General features: G+C 35.4%; 1 protein-coding gene across 2 annotated transcripts in view; it reads left to right on the plus strand.

Moving 5' to 3' along the window:
• Positions 1–19,639, plus strand: part of ints3 (integrator complex subunit 3) — a 33,769-nt gene extending 14,130 nt beyond the window's left edge. Inside the window, exons 11-29 of one of the 2 annotated variants that reach the window (NM_001044932.1) lie at positions 126–213; positions 356–435; positions 2,758–2,849; positions 2,949–3,055; positions 5,264–5,383; positions 5,586–5,715; positions 5,802–5,856; positions 5,938–6,041; positions 6,211–6,375; positions 8,001–8,154; positions 10,907–10,975; positions 11,069–11,144; positions 12,530–12,643; positions 12,738–12,786; positions 14,965–15,132; positions 16,163–16,263; positions 16,375–16,447; positions 17,366–17,519; positions 18,697–19,639. In NM_001044932.1, the coding sequence (NP_001038397.1) occupies positions 126–213; positions 356–435; positions 2,758–2,849; positions 2,949–3,055; positions 5,264–5,383; positions 5,586–5,715; positions 5,802–5,856; positions 5,938–6,041; positions 6,211–6,375; positions 8,001–8,154; positions 10,907–10,975; positions 11,069–11,144; positions 12,530–12,643; positions 12,738–12,786; positions 14,965–15,132; positions 16,163–16,263; positions 16,375–16,447; positions 17,366–17,519; positions 18,697–18,771 (1,974 nt within the window). In that variant the 3' untranslated portion in view covers positions 18,772–19,639. Of the gene's footprint in view, positions 1–125; positions 214–355; positions 436–2,757; positions 2,850–2,948; positions 3,056–5,263; positions 5,384–5,585; positions 5,716–5,801; positions 5,857–5,937; positions 6,042–6,210; positions 7,162–7,281; positions 8,155–10,906; positions 10,976–11,068; positions 11,145–12,529; positions 12,644–12,737; positions 12,787–14,964; positions 15,133–16,162; positions 16,264–16,374; positions 16,448–17,365; positions 17,520–18,696 lie in introns of those variants that run through there. The other variant, XR_015516011.2, reaches the window with a different exon arrangement.
• The last annotated feature ends 1,914 nt before the right edge of the window (positions 19,640–21,553 follow it).

The raw sequence follows: 21,553 nt of genomic DNA on the forward strand, positions 1-21,553 counted from the left end.
CTGTTAAAAGCAATTTTGAAAATATGACACCCGCAACTACTCCAGAATCGCTAGAAAGCACATGTTTTTTCTCTATGTTTGGAGTTCATATTAATGCTGAACATCAATCACATCTTTCCATGCAGTCTAATGTTGCTGCATCAAATGCCAAACTGGCCTTGTTCTATGATTGGCTCTTCTTCAACCCAGAGAAAGACAGCATAATGAACATTGGTAAGAGAGCAAGGAAGTCCTTGTCATTTAGCTTTGACTTCCAAAATGGACAAGAATAAACCACCTGTTTAGCCTCAATCCAGATTCTTAATTAGATTATCTTTCTTTCTTTCTTTCTCTATCTATTTCTGTTTTTTTTCAGAGCCAGCCATTTTGGTGATGCATCACTCCATGAAGCCACATCCTGCCATTACAGCCACACTACTGGACTTCATGTGTCGGGTGAGAAACTCATTTTCACTTTTTACAGCTTCTAAGAGCTTGTTAATTTCACTCACATTACTGTGGGCAATGACCACAAAAATAAGATCACCAAAATTGAGCAGTAGCTTTTTTTATGTCCAAACGGTGCAGAATTCATCCATGCATGTTCAAACTTTCATTTATTTTCACTTTTTTTTGGTTAACTAACAATGAGCAGTTAATTTTTTACATATATATTTATTGTCTTTGTTAGCGTTAGTTAATTAAAGTGCAGTTTTGTTTTCTTATTTCATCTTCAGCACATGTTCATTAAAAGTACAGTAGTTGATCTGCCAGCATGCTAACGTTAGCATAATTTTTTAATTTATGTCTCTTCCCTGCCATCCAATGCCACGCTTTCTTAAGTCATGAACGCGCACCGAATAGATGACAATAGACAACCTTATATAACACTAGATCATGTCATTCACCAGTTCGAAAACACTATGGAGACACTTACTCTGTGCAGAGTAGTTGTTGACAGGCCAGCGGGTGCAGGAATTATATTTCCCCAAAACTGGCATTTTATACCTGCACATTTGGACTTTCTCCTGAATATTATTATTTCAGAAAAGTATTTTTGAAGAAGTTTGCAAAATCTAAATAATGAAATCATATAATCAGACAATGACTATATGATACAACATTGTTTACAGTCATGAAGTCACGCTATTTCAGACCCAAAATTCAATGTAACATTAGAGTTGGAGCGTGTCACAGGTTGTCACTGTTCAAAAATAAACTAATGTGCGAATAAAAATCTAACTTTACGTCAGTAAAGCTGGTTAAGCGGAAAAGCACTATTTACTATTTAAATAGTGAAGCACTATTTAAGTTTTGTTATTCAATTAAATAAAAATCAGGTCAGAAAAAAAGGAGTGCTAAAAACAGAAACGCAGTCATGGTTTTACATTACATTTACACTGCCAAGACAACAAATGACTTCATTTTCAATTTTGCTCGCTGATCCTTGAACATCGATTGTTTATCTCCTTTTATACTTGAAGAATTTAATGAATGCTTATGTCTATTTAAATTTAAATAGACATAAACATATATTTAAATATATTATCGATGCCAAAAATGTACTCCATGAAACTTGGAAAAAAGTTAATCTTTCCGTTACCGATTCATAAGATCCATTCATAAAAAAAGAACACAATCTACATACGCCTTGTCTAACTGAAATAGTTTAAAAACACACCTGTCTAAAGGGAATACTTCAGCCATGGCCGTTGTTTTGAATTGCATAACGTTATTTCCCTCCAGCGTGCAAAAGTAATTCCGATATTGACTCAGGATTTAAAAAGTTCTGATTCCACATTTTTGGCAGAAGCCTTTTAAAAAACCATCTTTTTCTTCATGGATACCAGCCTACGTTGGTCTCTCAGAAAGAAGTTCAGGTTGATGCTTAGTTTGCTTCATGTCACTTACTCTGTCAGTTGCAGATCCATACTTCAAGTGCACATGCAAATGTCGAATCTGTCTGCGTGTACAGGCTGCGCAGAAATACACATTTAAATTAGATGACAGTTTGAGTTACCTGTAATATTTGAGTTATTTGTCTGCCCAATGATTTTAATTGGATGAACATTTTTTTAGTGTTATGCCTCGCCCAGAATATAAAAATACATATAATACATTTAGATCATTTATTTTAGCCAGTACTATCAGAATGTGAAGAGACTTTTAACCAGCACAACAAAACCATTTTCTGAAGACAATGACCTACTGCACCTTTAAATAATGTGAGCAGATACAGCATTTGATTTTTAATAATACATTTAGTAAATTAGTAAATTAAATCTGTTTTCCCAAAATTCTGAATAATTTTGCAAAATTTTCCTGAATATCTTTTCCTATTTTTTAAATTGTAATGTTTACAATAATTTTGATAAGTCAGAAATCATACTTAATAACATTTAATAGATTTTAACAAAATAAAAGTTAAAAGTGTAAAATTAAGTTTTATTCTTTCATTTAGGAAAGAACCGGTGTGTGTTTGTGTGTGTGCATATGTGCATGTGTAAATATAATTGATTAATGTTGTAATTATGATTACTACTTTGAGAAACACATTTCACATTAAACAGCTAATTCTGTTTTTACGACTTGATTCCACCCACATTTTCCACATCACAGAAGTCACAGGGCCAGTCTAGTCCTGTCAAAAAAGTTACACCCTACATTCTTTTCTACTGTATATTTTGTTTGACTCAGAAATAAGTAACCTAATTCAAAGTGTGTTATGAATAGCAGCTATTGTTTTAAAGTCTCACCTGCTCTCATATTCTCATTCAGATCATCCCACACTTTTTCCCACCTCTTGAGGGTCAAGTGCGACAGGGCGTCTTCAACTCTCTCAACTTCATCATGGAGAAGAGAGTTCTGGCGTGAGTATAACACACACTCTATCACGAACAGCAGTCGTGTGTCCCTGCTGGTAGAGAGACTTTCTATATGATTATCCTGAATTGCTCTTGCTCTCTCAGTCATCTAGCACCTCTGTTTGACAACCCTAAACTGGACCGTGAGCTGCGGTCTATGTTGAGAGAACGTTTCCCTGAGTTCTGCAGTTCCCCCTCACCGCCCACAGAAGGTCAGACCTGCACATCACTGTTTCAGTGAAACATAAAATCCAAATCAATCCACCAGAAGTGTTATACAAAACACACATTCTGGCATGCTTTTCAGTTTGCTGTGATTGAAGATAAGCTGAAATGGTTTCCATACTAGACAATAATGATAGTGTAATATGTTTATTGTTTCATACCAGCAGTGTATTGTATTAGCATGCAGTCGAAAATGTTTGTAGAAGGCTTCTTAAAAGAAACTCTTTTAATAATGAGTTTGACATTTTATTAACAAAACAACATATTTTTAAGGTTAACTAGAAATATTTAGTTTCATTACAATAAAGTTGATATTTTTTTTATTATTGTATTGATTTTTTTTTTTTTTCTAAAATCTAAAAACTGTCCTAGTCTAATTCCGTCATATATTCCAGGTATATTTATTATTCTGAATTTAAAAAATAAATATTTGATATGATTTCAGTTTGACATTAACATTTTGGTCACACTTTACAATAAGGGTTCATAAGTTAATACTTGTAAGTGTATTTACTAGCATGATCTAAGTTTTTTTTTTTATTATTTATTATATTTATTTATACAGGGAAAATTTACAACTTGACATGTTGTGAAAGAGTTAGCTATAAAGCTAATTTACATCTGTAGTCTTTGGGCAGGAAGTTGTAACAAGTTTAACAATATTAGAAATAAGAAATAGTACAATAAACACTTAAAGTACAATACATACAATACTTCATAATCAATAAAATGAAATTAAATCTTATGGACAGTTTTAAAACTATTAAAAGTTGTACTCGCTCTAATATGCACTGGTATTTTATTCAATCTTTCCTGCTCTGACTGAAAAAACTGATTGTCTTTTAACTGAACGATCACCTCTAACCGATGAACTAGTCTGTCTTATTGTCCTTGCAAACAATTACGCATTGTTTGAGAGGTGGTGGTCCAAGATCATTAAATATTTTATACATTAAACACACATCAGCATAAAATAACTAATACAACCTTATTGCAGTGTTACCAGTTTTTTTTATAAAGCTTACATTTTTAAAGATTGCTAACAATTATTTCAGGCACATTTGTGACTAGTAGAATTAAACATTATATCAACATTGAATTTACAAAAAAATTACAAAGCACACCACTAATTGACATTCTTTAAATAGAAAATGTGCAAGTTGAGAAAATGTTATGAAAATGCATATTATGATTTATTTAAAATAATTTAAGTCATCTTGCTTTATGTTAGAATCTATGCTGAAGTAGGGCTGGACGATTCATCAAAAAAATAATCGAAATCGACACTCAAAACCTATAATCAATCATTTTTCCAGGTCCCTTTTTAAAATTACTTTCCTTATAGTGTGTGGAGTCACATGACCCCGCTCGGTCAAAGGCTAATTAATCCTTATTATATTATGATTTACACTTATTATATTATTCTGATATTATACTTTTGCCAAGCACACTATTACGATTCGGCGCAGCCTTCACATACCCGCACACCTCTCAAAAAAATGTAACTACACATCTCAACGACACAAAGCACAAGTTTTGGGATTAGTCAGTTTGGTATCGGTGACCAGGCTGGGTGGCGCAGAGAGTGGCAATGTGAGTGAGTTTAGGCAATGTGTGTTTTTCATTTCAGTTGTTCTGCATTGATGTTCAGTAAATAATCATAGATAATAAATAGTGCATGTTTACTTATTTTAAAATCAAGTAATGCATCCTACATTCAGAAATCTCTCACTTGTAATATGTAAGCATATTTACTGTACAAAACTTGTCAGTGAAGTATGAGGGCAGAAACATCAAATAAATCAATAAAATAATACTTCATTAATCGCAATCAAGTTAAAATGTCTTAAATAATCAATTAATAGAGATTTTGGTTTTAGGCCAAATCGCCCAGCCCCATGCTGAAGCCTTCTACTGGTTTAGAGCCACTAGTTAAGTGTGCCATGTAGATATAAAATATAGCCACAATTACAATAATATATAACGAGTTATAATCTCATTGCAGCTAGGAGGGTATCCACTGCGTAAAATGTATGCTGGATAAGTTGGTGGATCATTCCGCTGTGGCGACCCCAGATTAATAAAGGGACTAAGCCATAAAGAAAAAGAATGAATGAAGTTATGATCTCAACAAGTTAGTGTTGTGAAATTTTGCTAAAAGTGTTGCATTTTATTTTTCCCTCTACGTTTTGTAGTAAAAATGGAGGAATCTGTTCCTTTGGAGATGGATAATCATGTACTTGATAAGGAGGATGGTTGCTATGACAACACAGATGCTACCTTCAGTGACGATGAGGAGGAGCTGAACAACAAGGGTAAGATGCTTGCGGTAATGGTAACAACAAATGAACTTTAGACCAGCCAATTAAATAGAAGAGCACTATTTCAGCTGAGCCCATGTGCCCTGCTTTGTTGTTCAGGATCTAGATCAGTGAGTCTGGCTTAGAATGATGACCCACTTCTGTATTTTCAGCTCATTTCAGTGCCATCATGTTATGAACTCTTGTTTATCCCAAGGTAAAAAACGAGAGTTCAGATTTCATCAGCTCAAAGAAACGTACATTGACGAACCTTCTGACATCACTCCATTTGTTGATCAATTGGACGAGGCACTTAAAGAAAGGGTCCTGCAGCTGCAGAAGGGGAGGTGAGACACAGGATTAATGATAGTATTGTAGTTGTATGAAGGCCTCTATTGCTTAAGCCTGATTTGTGCTGGTCTTTCTCTCTCAGTGACACAGAAACACATTGTGAGGTCATGCAGGAAATTGTGGATCTCATTTTAGAGGTGATGTTTGCTCGTTGAAAACATTTTAGTTTGTACTTTCAATATGGCTGGCATACAAATGTATTTTTCTTTTTTATTTAGGAGGACTTTGACTCTGAGCAGATGTCCACTCTGGCTTCCTGTCTGGCTGAACTGTTTAAGAGTCACTTCAGAGGAGATGTGTTGCCTGAGGAGATCACAGAAGAGTATGTTTCTCTCTGACTTCCCGTCTAGTAGGATGTTAACTTTTTGTTTTTGGTTCTTGTCTGCATTGTGTCCTGCTCCTACTTCCCATGTTGCCCCGTTCATTTTTCTTAATGCTGATTAAGGCTAATAGGTTGCTGTGTGTATCTGTGTGTGCGCTTGTGTTTGCAGGTCACTGGAGGAGTCTGTCTGTAAGCCGGTGTGTCTGATCTTCAGGAACTTGTGTCAGATGCAGGAAGACAACAGTGGCTTCTCTGTTCTGCTGGACCTGCTCGCTGAGCTCTACCAGAAACAGCCCAAAATCGGATATCACCTGTTGTACTACCTCAAAGCCAGGTAGACGCAAATGTTTAGTGCTAAGTCTGAAAATGTATAGAATGGGGCCAATTCCAATTAGCTTGGCCAGTCTGTATTATGCCAGGTTTAAAATAGGGGTCTCATAAAATTTGTGTAGAATTTAGCTTATAAAAACTGTTTATAAACTTTCCTAAAAGTAAAGATTTTTTATGAATGAATATGCCTCATATGGTGATTTAAAGTGGTTCAATTAAGTCCGTTTTCAAGTTAAATATATTTACTTAGAGTTTACTTACAGCTGCGCACATCCTCCTGTCAAGTTTTTTATAGAGCCCAACTTTTGTGTGGAAAGTGGCGTACACGCATTTCTGTCCTGGTTTTGTGTGCATGTTACATTTGTAAGTGAGACCCTAGGCCTGTTAAATTCTGCTTTGATTTCAATTTGGCTTTCAGTTATTGGATTTGCAAAGTGCATTGCTATTTTGTCTTGAATCGATTCAGAGCTTAGTTTTTAACAGCAGATGACGGATTTTAACAATGAATGACGACACACACACACACACACACACACACACACACACACACACACACATATATATATATATATATATATATATATATATATATATAGAGAGAGAGAGAGAGAGAGAGAGAGAGAGAGAGAGAGAGAGATAGTTTCAGAGTACTGTGATTAAATGCTGATTAAGCAAATATTAAGCATTAATCATTTAATACTAACACTTGGTGTATGGTTCTCAGGTTCAAATAAAAATGTGATGCGTTACAGCATTAGCAATATTAGGGCTGCATGTTCCTTCATGTTGCGTGAAGTGATGGGTTGTTCTTGAACTATTCGTTAATTTTGAACGAATCTTTTGTATGACTCAAATGATGAGTTCTCTTAGGAAGTGAATCGTTTTTTTGCACATGCACACATTTGTGCAGGTGGAGCTCACATGCAAACTGAAAAGCATGCCAGAATGTGTGTCTTGTAAAACACTTCTGGTGGATTGATTACTGCCCACCCCTACGTCTATTCCTGCGAAAGTATCACCTGCATTTATAGCCAATCCTCATCAGTTATGTGGTTGTCTCACACCCAACACACACATGATAATGCTTATTCGAAATGTGCCCCACTTCCCCCACAACACACACCAGAGCAGTTTAGACCGAGATGGAGGTAGACAGACCAGTGAAGTCAATTGCTAATTATATATAATTTATTGAACACTGCAGTTTAATCTTGGTATTGGTGTTGTAACAGGAACCAGACATTTATTTGATTACTCATTACTGAAGAAAAAAAGTAATTCCCCTAGTAATGATGCTTATTTATTTCACCATTATTCCCATCAGTGGTACCAAAAGCACACATGACCATCTGCTGTTAAAAACAGTAAAAATTCTGAATCCATTCAAGAGGGAATAGTGATGCATTTTGAGGACATCTTAATCGATACAGAATTGTTATTAGAGCTGTGGTGAAAAATTGCTTGAGAAATCAATCTTCGAACGCAGACAATGGTTACTGAAAGCTGGAGATTTGTTGTGTGCCTGATGAAGACATTTAGTCATTTATAGATGGTTGTTCTCCTTTAGTTTGTCCTGAGTTCTGTGCTGTGAAAGCTTGGTGTTTTCATAGTTGACTTTTTTTTTTACAGCAAAGCAGCATCAGGGAAGATGAGCCTGTACGAGTCGTTCGCTCAGGCTACAGCTCTGGGAGACCTGCACACCTGCTTGATGATGGACATGAAGGCCTGTCAGGAGGATGACGTGAGACTACTGTGCTACTTGACCCCCTCCATCTATTCAGAGGTAATTGCTTTTGTGTTTGCAGGGTTTATCAGACAACACTAAACAGTTCAGAGATAAAGCTAGTTATTGATTTTGTTTTTGTTTGTTTGGGTTTGTTTCCTCTGCTAGTCACTTTTTCTTGACAAAATAAGCTGTTTGAGAGTGCAACTAAATCATGCCTCTATTTAAAAGCTGCAGCAGTTCTGGTTTTGTTCTGGTTTCCTCTGTTATGGAACACTTTGCCCCAGATTAGAATGGCCCCATCACTTTCGATATTTAAATCATTCCTTGAAACATAACTATTTAGCTTGGCCTTTTAATATTATTATATTGTTTCTTTCCAATGCTTCATTTTTAAGTGTATTCAGTCGTTTTTCTTTGCATTATTTTTATGCTTTTTTATTTGGTCTTTTTATTTTATTTTGAAATATGAACAGCACTTTGGTCAGTCCTGTGAAATGAACTTGAGCTTGAAAGTCAATATGCAGTGCTGTTACATATTCAGCACGGATCACAGAGTCAGGATCATTGTTAATTGAATAAATTTATCATGTAGGATCTACTGTTGATCAATTTGGATAATACTAACACTGTAATGCAAAGATTTTTTAAAGTAGAAATCCCGAACGTATTCAGTATCTATCTCATTTTAGGCTCTTATTTAGTGTGTGCTGTAGCATGTTTAATGAAGTAAAATAACCTGAAATGCATTTATTAAAGATTGTTTGGGTTTGTCAGAGGTATTATTGACTTCTAAGAATTTCTTTTCATTTTCAGAACACAAATCATGATATTTACAAAAAAGGCAATAACAGATTTTTTTCAAATTCAATTCAAGTTCTTTGTTAACCCAAATATCTAAAACATTGGTAAATTGATAAAATAAAATTAAAAATCTAGATAAATCAAGCACTTTAAAGTAGTTTTTTTTTATTTTTTTTATTCATGGATAGAAGTCGATAAGCAAACATAAACAGGATCTCAGCTACACCTGACTTGAATCTTTTAATCTTGTATCATCAGAGTTAATAGACCTGCAATAGAAGAACCAAGAAACTTACAGAACTTTTGTTTCAATTGTATTTATACATGAAAATTGTCCATAATGTATGAGTGTGAATGAGTGTTTATTGATGTTCCCCAGAAATGGGTTGCAGCTGTAAGTGCATCCACTGCGTAAATCATGTGCTGGATAAGTTGGCGGTTCATTCCGCTGTGTCCGACCCCGGATTAATAAAGAGATTAGCCAAAAATAATAATCATAAACATATGAGGAGTTTGGTTGCAAAATGCGTTAAATGGCATTTTTTTTGACATTTGGATTTTATTATTGGAAATCACTGTTCAGATGCACCTTAATCTCTGTGTGAATTGCTGCTATTAATAACATTTGAGAATGTACATTTTAGGCCTGCTACAAAATGTATTTTTTCACAAAACGCGATATCTGCCAGAGCAGTTTCTTTACAAAGTGCGATATAACAGTTATAGAACAATCAGGATGCTTTGTGAGCTCAGCATCCCCTGTGAAGAGAGTTGCCGCGGGTAAAGTGCTCCGAGTTTGCTCAGTAATGCCAGTAATGTTGGTCTGTGTCATGCCGAACACTATTAGATGAAGATGTAGCCTTCAACTTCCCAAAAATGTATAAAACGCTACAAAAGTGGACCAAGATAAAATTATCCTGCATCTGTCAGTCTCCGCTGATGTCAAGAAGAATTCCGGGGTTATGGAAATACCGCCTTTTTCCTGCGCTCCTCCCCCATCAAAAGATACCTGTCTGCAAGGTGTTTTTTTTTTTTTTTTTGCTCCGTCCTGCGTGTTTTATTTTAAACACAACTAATTTTCTCTTAAATGAGCACAAACAGTTATTAAAGTAGTCGAATGCTTCATTATAGATCTGTGTATTCTTACATTAACAACTCTGTTATCAAACAAAACACAATGAGAGATTCATTTGCTGCTCTTCACTAAATAACTATAGTAACTTTAATCAATATGCAAAAACAATTAAAAGTGAAATAGAAAAAAATAAATAAATAAAAGTTATGTTATGTTATGCACGTTCTGGCCAAATCTAACTTAGAATTCTGTTGTTATTAATCAGTCTTTGTATATACTATTCCATATATTTATGATGTATTGTTTTTTTTAACCGATTTAAGATGTTTGACAATGTTAAGATTAATGTGTTGCATTTTGGCATGTTTTTTGACTTTAGGAACTATTTATGAACAAAGTTACTTTTAAAAAATATCCTGGATTTGAAAATATTGTGTTCCTGGCCTTCACTGAGCTTAAGTAATAGTTTAATGTATAAAAATTGTGAATGAACTTCACTGTTGATGTCCTAAATAATAATGTCAAATAACACACATTTCTCAAAATGGATATATCTGGTTTTGCAACGAAACTCTACATATATAGATGGATGGATGGATAGATGCTCAATAGTGCTCAACACAACAGCTGCCTGTTTTTCTGTTCATTATAGATCATGGAAATTTAGCTTTTTAGTCAGAAATAGTCAGGTAGAGTTTAACATGCAGCTTAGAGTGGAAACCCTGGGTGTAAATCTAATTGGGTGGGAAGTTTTCTTTGCAGTGTAATTGAGAAAAAAGATCAGAACATCTTAAAAATGTGTTAATGGCATTCAAATATTGGTTTTGTCTGATTATAACAGATTGCTTTAGCAGAGTTTCAGTGACTTTAACGTGTTTTTTGTGTCTTGATATGAACAGGCCTTTAGTCTTTCTGTGTGTTTGTGTCGTACAGTTTCCAGATGAGACTCTTCGTAGTGGCGAGCTCCTCAACATGATCGTGGCTGTCATTGACTCAGCACAGGTTTCAGATATATAACTTTAGCAGTGATTTATATTCAAGATGATTTTTCATTGAAATTTCAAATAACTTTGTCCTCTTGTTTTTGCCTCATAGCTTCAGGAGCTTATGTGTCACGTGATGATGGGGAATCTGGTCATGTTTCGTAAAGACTCAGTCCTCAACATTCTCAGTAAGTTCAGGGATTGCAGGTTAAGGTCAAATTGTGTTATTACACTAGGACTGGGCGATATGAGAAAAAAAAAATCTGTTTAATTTGATGTCAGCAATTATTACTCTAAAATGAAACCGAATTGATATTTTAATGGTAGACTTTTGCTTTTAAGGTAAAGTTTAATGTTCATTTAAATGGCTCTTTCATTGTCAGAACATGACAAACACTACCTTTATATTTTATGATGGTAAGTATGTGAGTAAATTTGAAATCGTTCGGCTGTTTTTTTTTTCATAACAAAATAGTTTGTTTACACTTTACAATAATTAGTTAGTGTTCGATAATGCATTACTAACATGAACAAACAATGAACAATACATTTATTACAGTATTTGCTCATGTTAGTTAACGATAGTTAATGAAAATACAGTTGTTCATTGTTAGTTTGTTAACTTGCGGTGCATTAACTAATGTTAACAAGCATGTATTTGGATGTTAATAATGCATAAGTAAAGATTGAACTATGATTAATGAATGCTGTACCAGTATTGTTCATCATAAGTTCATGTTAGTAAATACAGTAACTAACGAAACCTTATTGTAAAGTGTGACCAAATTTTTCTTACTGAATTAATTTTGTTCTGCATGTTGTAATGGCTAATAAACTAGTTGATTATTATTATTACTTGTTTTTAGTTTGAGCATATGATTCAGATGTAAATCAATGGTAAAACAGAACATCTTCACAATTTTTTAATTCTGATTTAAACATCGTCATTCCTAATGCGGTTCAAATCATCATTATTATGGGTAAAACCATAAAAAAAAACTATGGGGCACTTACTGGTTCTTTGGTAAATCCATGTATCGTCTTTTAACTGGATTGCATGGCTCAGTGTTTGTCAGTGACTTGGAGAACATCACTGCTTTTGATTTGAGATTTGTTTGCATGTACAGAAATCTAAAATCTTTTTGAGTATGATTTGCACAAGTGGATACATAGTCCTTGTGGTGCAAATGAGTGTCAACATTTGGTTCCACTTTGATTCGTAAACATTATATTAAGCAGGAGTTGTATCTGAAATGTAGTGCAATATTTATCTTTTTTTTTTTTTTTTTTTGCCCAGTTCTACTCAAAAGAAAAAAAAATGCTGGGTTCCGCACAATTTCTTCATGTTGTCCTAACATAAATTAACTTATTTATTTTAACAAATTTAAGTGGATTTAACATCAAACAGTTAAGTTGTCCCCGAAATACAGTTTGTGTTTCAGCTCATTTTGAACAACCAGCAAAAATCTTTTTATTGCGTGTTTGTTGCGCCAGAAAATCAAAGAAACAGACAGAATTGAATTTGCATTTCTCTATGGCTTCTCATTTTGCTGTGTTTGGCTGTGTGTTACAGTTCAGTCTCTGGACTGGGAGACGTTTGAGCAGTACAGCACATGGCAGCTTTTCCTGGCACACAGTATCCCTCTGGAGACCATCATCCCCATTTTACAGCACCTCAAATACAAAGGTGAACATTACTCTTCCCTGACACACATGTTCACTCTACGTGTACTCCAACGTCACCAACAGATCCCATAACCCTTTTGTCTCTTCACTCACAGAGCATCCTGAGGCTCTGTCATGTCTGCTGCTGCAGTTGCGCAGAGAAAAGTAAGTCTTTTAAAACAAATGCTTGTTAATCTTGGCTAATGACATACTTGTCATTTTTCTTAGTGATTTACAGTTTTGGTTTATCTGCAAATTCCAGTATTTATGTATTCTTTTCATTAAAAAATATGGATTTGTATAATTTTAAAATACAAAAAAAAAGAAGGATTTGACTTTAACCTAAAAGGCATCACCTAAACATGAGCTATATTGAAAAACAGCCGAACACCCAAGTCATATCTGTACAATGTTTTTATTTAATGTTCATATTATCACAGAATCTGAAAAGTATGAAATATTTGAAGGTCAGTATTTGATACAAGACATTCTGCTAGAAATCATAATCGAGCATAAGGCTTGCAATTTAAACATGCACGCCTTACAGCACAATTTTCTGCAGTATGCTATTTGAACCAATCATAACGCAGTGCGACTAAACGGAGCACAAGAACAGGAGACTGTCAAATAGCCTGCAGTGCTTAAACAGGAATGATGAGTTCAGCAAAATCAACATCTGTGGTTTGTGATTACTTTGGATACAGGAAGGCTGATTTATTGCAGAACCAGGTTATTCACATATCGCATTTAAAAACGTGTGGAAAATGCAAGGTCCATCGCTTCCCTCAACATTGTCAATGCGATTTGTGGTCCTTTGTTGTTGCTAGGCGACCATCAATCATTTTTTCAGAGAATGACAAACTGACAAAACATTGCTGCAGCTCTGAAACAAGTTTTATTTATGGAGGATATTAAAAAGCACTGTGTTTGGGTGCTTTATGTTTGTCTGATGCGCACCTGTATTATGCAAGCGTCGCTCCTCAATGGAAATAAACAAACTTGATACAAACATGATATGTGCACGGCCTATATAAAACAACGTGATATGTGAACGGCCTGTTTCACAGCAGCTGCACAAAGAGGTCTACGATCTATGCATGATCAAATATCAGAAGTAGTTGTGTACTTTTTTTTTTTTTTTTTTTTTTTTTTTACGTTCACAGGTTGTTGTTTTTTGCCAAGCAGACCATTGGAGCTTTACTTGAGTTTGACACACACACACATGCACACAGTAGTCTATTTGTTTTCCCATAGGTCTGTTCTATAGGCAATTTGTTACACCTTTACTAGGTGATTTTATTTTTTTATGAACTTTGTCAATTTAAGACATCTGTTAGAGGTTTTTGATAGATCTAATAGTTTTAATTTGGAAATATGTTTCAGATTCACAATGTAAAATGTCTGTCAAAATTGTTATTAAAATCGAAATCGCAATCTTGTTCAAGAAAATTGCGATATGTTTCTTTTGCCTATATTGCACAGCCCTAATCAAGCACATTGTTAGATCAGGGATTCCTAAAGTCTTAACATGTCTTAAATCTCAAAATTTAAATTTAAGGCCTTAAAAAGTCTTAAATTGACTGAAATATTGTGTTGTAGGTCTTAAATCTTTTTTTAACAGATCTTAATTTTTCTTTGTTCTTGTATTGCTACTCAATCTAGCCAAAACCCATGCACTCACCAACAATAAATCTCAAAACTTTAAACTTTTATTCTAAACAGTAATTTTTACTCTTGCATAATAGTTGAATTGTTTTCCTTGGCAGTAACATTTGTTTAAAAGTTCTCTATGTATTTACTGCGGAGGACATTGACCTAGACCAATTGTTGTGCATAGATTTACATATAGTTTTTTTAAAGTCTTAAATTAAATTATAGTTTTTAAGTCTTAAATTTAACTCTGTGAAACCTGCAGAAACCCTGCAGATAGTCATGTTATGATGTCAGCTGAAGGCTTGGGCAAAATATGATTAGCCACACCCCTTCAACTGTTTTGTTTTATCCTGCGAGTGAAAATTAAGCCTCGCCCGCTACTCAATATTCTGTTTCACTTGAAAATACTATCATCATGCTGTAATAAAAGTCTTCAGCAAATTCTGATTCACACTACTTTGAAGCAGATGCAGAAATGGGTTTTTCCATGGGTGTTAGTTTGTCTATGCTCCAGTTCAATCTCTGGTCCATGTTAATTCTCACTTTATGCACTTTGTATTATAAAATCATTTCAGTATGCTTTGTTTTCAAGTCTAGAACAAAAGTCAGCTGAAGTTATACAAAAAAAGCTGATTGTGATTTCTAGCCAGTCAGCCTGTGCATCTATAATATTTCTTCATTGTGCTTAAGGCCGAGTGAGGAGATGGTGAAGATGGTGTTGAGTCGACCGTATCACCAGGAGGATCAGTTCACCACCAGCATCCTCCGGCACTGGACAGCCAAACACGATGACCTGCTGGGAGAACATATTAAAGCCCTGCTCATTAAGAACAACAACATGCCTCGCAAACGACAGAGGTAATGGCAACCCTTGAGCTAGTTTAACGCCCTCTTGTGACCTCAGAACTGAAATGTGGGTTTTGAAGGCCTCGGGGATGAGGACACAAGGGTTACAGGTTCAAGCTGAAGCACATTGACTGTAGGGTCGGTTATAGGCCTTGAGAAAAATGAAAAACATTTGAATGTTTGCACTATGAAGTTAACCGGTATAATGAAAACACAAAGATCTTGCCAGTAGGTGATATTTTGGTTTTCCACCTACAGATTGTCATGACTAGTAAGTTGTATAGTTTTAAGAAGTATTGTAATAGCGCCCCAGATTTAATCCTTTGATATATTTTACAAATCTATTATTACAGTTCTTTAGTTAAGTAAAATATTCTATTGTTGGACTGAATAATATATTGTTTGAGCATCAGTATCACAATGTGCGTGTCCGCAATAGTCACAATGCAGGACATGCGGTGTTGAGTTGGGTTTATAGTTGATCGTCAATTGAGAATACATGAGATTTGTGGAGTCATTGCAAAGTATAACTATAACAAAGTGAAACTATCATTTGCATGTGTTATAAGTCTTTTCAAGAGAGTTAAAAGCATTCAAGGACAGAAACATACATTTAATTAAGAATACATTTACTGAACTATTATTACAGTGAAGACTATTCAGTGTTATGTTACACTGCTGTAAGTTTTTGTCTAAATACTGTGTATATATAGTTTTTTTCTCTTTTTTTATTTTTTTTTTACCTTTTTCTTTGTTCTGTTGTAATTATTCTTGCTTAGAGTTTGTATACATGATTCACGCCCTTACAAAATCAACCCAATCAATTCAAGCCATCTGGTGAAATGTATTCATATTGCAATATATATCACAGAAAAACAATATATCACAATGTCAGATTTTTCCAATATTGTGCAGCCCTAGTCTATTGTGTGTTCAAACGAGGTATAATGGTGTGCAATGTTGGGAAGTTGTCATATCGAAGGTTATAAAGGTAGAGTCATTTTGACTGATAACCATATGCGAGTTGTGTGTTTTTGTGTAGTTTGAGGAGTTCCAGCAGTAAACTGGCTCAGCTGACCCTGGAACAGATGCTGGAACATCTGGACAGTTTGAGACTCAGTCTCAGCAACACAAAGAATAACTGTGAGTTTCACCTTTAGTCAACACATTTAAAACTTCACCAAATGAGATTTGCTGCCTATTTTACTGCTCAGATTTATTCAAACAGTGATCTGTAAATTGTTCTTGCATCAGTTTTTTCCCAGACACCCATATTGCAGGCCCTACAGCATGTTCAGGCCAGCTGTGATGAGGCCCACAAAATGAGGTATGTTTATACTTGAGACACAGTTATTGCTATATGTACCTACAACAGTATTGAAGTCACACTTAAATATATAAAGAAGTTTTATTTGTGCATCAACTTTTGCTTTTTTCCCTTCTTCCAAAACTCTGGATCTCACTTACCTATTTAAAGTTTTTAAAGTATCCCTGAAAGCTATATTAGACTTGCATATTTGTGAGGTGGATATCTATTTCTGATTGGTTTCATGTTCACAATGTTTATAACATGTTTTATGTTTTTATATAATGTTTTATCCTCTGGATAACTCATTTTTCTGTTATCATTGTATATTGTTTTAGTGTAAAGTGCTTTGAGAATTAAGTTTAAAAGGCACTATTATTATTAACTAAAACAACATAGACAAAAACATCGGGATTTAAGAAATAAATTGATTTGTTAAAATTACTTTCACACATGCAGTGGTTAAATCAACAAGTTATGTAAAACAATGTATGAATACGTGTCCCATTACACTCCTAATTAGATGAGATTAGATTCATCCTTATTGTCATTACACATATACAAGTACTAGGCAACAAAATGCAGTTTAGGCCTAGCCAGCAGTGCAATAGCAGCAAGTGCAGGATACAGGTATAAGTTATAAAAAAAACTATAGTCACTATCAACATTATATACAGGTTGTATTAGCAATGAATAGATTTACAATAGATGAATATATGTACAGGTTGCTAATAATAATCAGAAGTGTGCAAATAGATAAACATAATTACAAATGTATATGTACAGTGTGTACATAATTACAAATGTCTATGTGCAGTGGGTATGTACAGTTCAAATAAGTGAATAAACAGTGCAGTGATTGTAAGGAGTATAAGTGAGAGGAGAGTGGGGGGGTGTATTGGGGGGTAATAATACCAGTCAATGATTTTTTTTTTTCAGGTTTAGTGATCTTTTCTCATTGGCTGAGGAGTATGAGGATTCCTCCAAACCACCCAAATCCCGCCGCAAAGCCCCAGCGTCCTCACCACGATCCCGCAAAGGTGCAGCTCCTCAACCCTGCAATGAAGAGGAGAGCGTGTCCAGCAGTGCTTCGGTAAATCTACACTCATAGCACGTCATCATCAGCCCAGAATTGTGCATTTTGACAGCAAATTTGATAAAGTTTTATATTCAGTCTTTTGCCTTTCAGCTTTCTGCATGCATAGCAGTTTAGTCAAATGAATTTTATAAAATTTAAGCCAACTAAATCAACTAGCTTAGTTTAAGGATAACTTATTAATATTTTAAATGATAATTATATAAATAAGCTTATTGTATACTCCTGTGGAACACGCTTATAAACATGAAGGAATTTAAGGTTTAAAAAACATTAGCCTAAAGAAACACTTCATTAAATGCCTTAATACTAAACCACATGTATATGTATTAATATTATAATATATATAATGTTCATCAGACATTTTTAGCATGTACTAAAATCTAATTCTACTGTACTAAAGATGTTTGTTTGCACACAATGTACAGAAACTGGGTTTTACTGATATTATTTGTACTACCAAATGGAGTATTTTAGATTAAATATTATGAAACAATTATGCCAGAGCCTCACACTTAAGCACTGACATCGAAACCTGTTCATCCACAAACAAACGATTAAAACTGTGTTCATCTGAGACTGATGCCAAGTAGGGATGTCATGGCAAGGAGACTCTTATACTATAAATGTCTGAAATTACCATATCAAAAATGAAAGTAAGAGCATGTTGTGGTAAGATAATTGTATAGGACAGATGTTTTTATTTTAAAAAGTGTATTGCATGCTGTTCAACTTAGTTTATTAATACCACTGTCATATTATAAAAAAAGCTAATCATCTGTGAGTGAAGGTAATGACTGGAATTCACATTTTCAAGGAACATTAGTTGACTAGCTAGCAATGATTTTTCAGATTACAAGGATGGTAACTTGGCTTGTTTCTTAATTGTAAAGTCAAGTTTTACTGTCATTCCGCTACATGTGTGGATATACAGAGAAATGAAATGTCGTGTCTCACAGGACAATGGTGCTAAATATTCATAAATACAAACACAACACTGGACATAATAGCTATTTTGTCCAACAAAGAGCTATAAGAGCTATTACTATACACATAAGACAGGCTATACAAGTAATTTTACATGAGACTGCTAACATATGGCGTTTTTATGCTTTAGAAGAGCCAAAAACGCGCATACAGCAACTTTAAGGAGACTTTTTTTGATTCCCCTCAGGAGGAAGAAGACTCCAAACCCAAAGCTTCGAAGAGGAAAAGGAAAGGCTCAGCAGTCGGATCTGACAGCGACTGAGATGAAAAACCCTCGACTTCACGCCAACCACACCCAACATAACCACGCCCCCTCTGCGATTGTGACGTCACTGGAGACTACCTGCCAATCATCTGCTCCAGCCACTCAGAGGCAGCCCGCCCAAAACACTCTCCTGGCTGCAGGGGCGGGACTCTACTCTTCTCTGGACTCGATGCACTGGAGCCTGGAAGACTGGGCTCTGCTTTCTCTAACCACTCGACCCCTTTGGCTGTTTCAGGCCTGAGAGCTAGGTGAAGTGTCAGGAAGGGCGCTGTGGAGAAAATCAAGATCCATGCTGGCACAGACTGACATGCAAACAAGACAGACTGCCTTAAAGAAGAGGTTTACTCAATGCTCCTCGACGGCCCACCCACAAAAATGAATGGCAAGGTGCTTCAAAGAGTGATTACCCACTAACTAATGAACCCAGACTGTAACATGAAGTACAGGGATCTTAAACCGATTCAAGATTTTACTGCATTTAGAGGTTCGTTTTGGAATACTGGAAAGCAGATTAAGGGTCTTCAGGTTCAAGCCTTTTATCTTTTCATGCTGAACAGACCTTCATAAATCCCGTGCCCATCATAAATAAAGATTGATGCTCTGTCCTGTTTGGATGATGTGGCTCTTCAGAGTGGATCCCGAGACTTTACGGCGGGTCTGCCGGTTTTTATCTCCTGTTTGAAACGCACAGAGACGCGAAAAGCAGGAGAGTACAAACAGAGGACTCGGCTTGATGGACTTTTTAAAGAATTCTTTCTACTGACTTATTTTCATAAAAACAGATTGTAACTATGTTAAAGGACTATGATATTAATAAAAAAGGGCGGAAATGTTTGGTTTTCTTACCAAAATGCCACGTTTGAAGTCTTGTGTTCATGTAGGGATGAGATGAAAAGTGGAAGACTAAAGATTTTGTATATGCACAATACCTGACTAATCTGATGCAGTATATAAAAGAGCAGTACACTATCAGAAAGAAAAGTACAATAGCTGTCACTTGGGCAGAGGCTCTTCAAAATTGTACATGGTTTTACCTACTGAGTCTGTGTCCGAGGTGGGCAAACTCAGTCCCGCACAGTTTAGATCCAACTCTAATCAAACACACCTGCTTATAGATTTCTAATGATCTTGAAGACGCTGATTAGCATGTTCAGGTGTGTTTGACTAGTGTTGGAGCTAAACTATGCAGGACACCGGCCCTCCAGGACCGAGATTGCCCACCCCTGGCCTTTCACACATGTCAAATCCATTTCCTAGAGGGCCGCAACTATACACAGTTTAGCTTTAACCCTGTGTTTTAGCTTTGAATACACCTGATCAAACTTTAGGCTTGTTTGAAACCCACAGGTAAAGCTGCAGTCACACCATTCATACGCACGTGAATGCGTCAAACCGGAAACGCAAGGTAATGCGTCAAGTTTCACAGGTTGCTGCGGTGCAAAGTTAAAGCTTGGTGAACTCTGACCTGCGAAATCGCATCACATGACTGCGTGAGACCAATCGAGGATCAAAACATGACATCTCTGGACAGAAATTTAAAACATGGAGCAATCACTCGCTTTTTTAATGTCTAGTCACCTTGTTTAATCCTGCCTCTTTTCGCTGTGCTGTACGACCGAATTACGCACACACAAACTCTTGTGTGACCGCAGCTTAAGTGTGTTGAAGCAGGGTTGGAACTAGACTGTGCAGAGCTGTGGTCCTCCAGAAACTGGATTTGACACATGTGCTCTATATTAATACCTAAAGTGTACACATTAGAATCTAATAAGGTTAAAGTGTTCTTTTTAAGCTACTGTGCGTCTTAAGTAATAGTTTTGTGAGAGCATAGTATAAACAGTAGTCAACATTTGAAGTCAATCATAAAGCTTTTTAAAAATCATCCTAGAGCAAAAGAATGGGTGTTGTTCAATAGTTTTAGGACTACCTTAATGAAAGGTTTTGATCCTCTTCAAATGTTGACTACTGTGTATGGCAAAATGCAATGTCCAGCCCCTTTGGTTTTCCAAAACTTGTTGGATAAACTTGAAACATTTGCTACTTTCCTAACAGAAATAAATCTGAAGGGCACTTTAGAGTAAGAGCTAAATTGTAGGCCTTTTAAAGGAATGGTTCACCTAAAGTTTTACATTTATTTACCATTTATTTACCCTTTAGTGCTTTAAAACTTTTAAGTTATTTTTTTTTCTGTTGAACACAAGAGATTTTGAAGAATCTTAGCCAGTAACCACTGACTTCCTTTAGTAGGGTCAAGAAATACTATGAAAGTCAATGGCTGTTTTCCAACTTTCTTTTCAAAATAGTTTTGTGTTCAACCGAGAGAAAAAAAAAAAGGAGTAAACTTCATGAAACAATTTTTTCTTACCTCTGGAAGGTAAATCCCTTGGAAGGGATTGAGGCAATAGCGTCTAGTCCTGCTGTGAGAACACAAATCCTGTCTCTCAACATACAACACAATTGAAGTCTAATGAGTTTAAAAACCTTTAGATCTAGGACCCGTGGCACTCAAGGAACAGCTTTAGACAACAGAACAGAAAGCTGCTTTTACCCAAAGGTCTTTCTTTGTTCATTTTTGATCCAGCCGCCTTTGCAGTCTTTACACAAGTTAAAATGCTAAATATTACCTTGAATTTAAAGAGACACATCACAGCAACAAGACATATGCATTTTCCTCACCATTAATTGGTTCTAAACTTTGAGCTCCTTCCTTTTGTTAAACATGAAAGATATTTTAAAGAAAGCTGATCTCATAATCAATAGTATTGCTTTTTGTCCTACT

The sequence above is a fragment of the Danio rerio genome, chromosome 19 (genome assembly GCF_052040795.2).
Source record: "Danio rerio strain M-AB ecotype USA chromosome 19, GRCz13ab, whole genome shotgun sequence".
Classification (NCBI taxonomy): domain Eukaryota; kingdom Metazoa; phylum Chordata; class Actinopteri; order Cypriniformes; family Danionidae; genus Danio; species Danio rerio.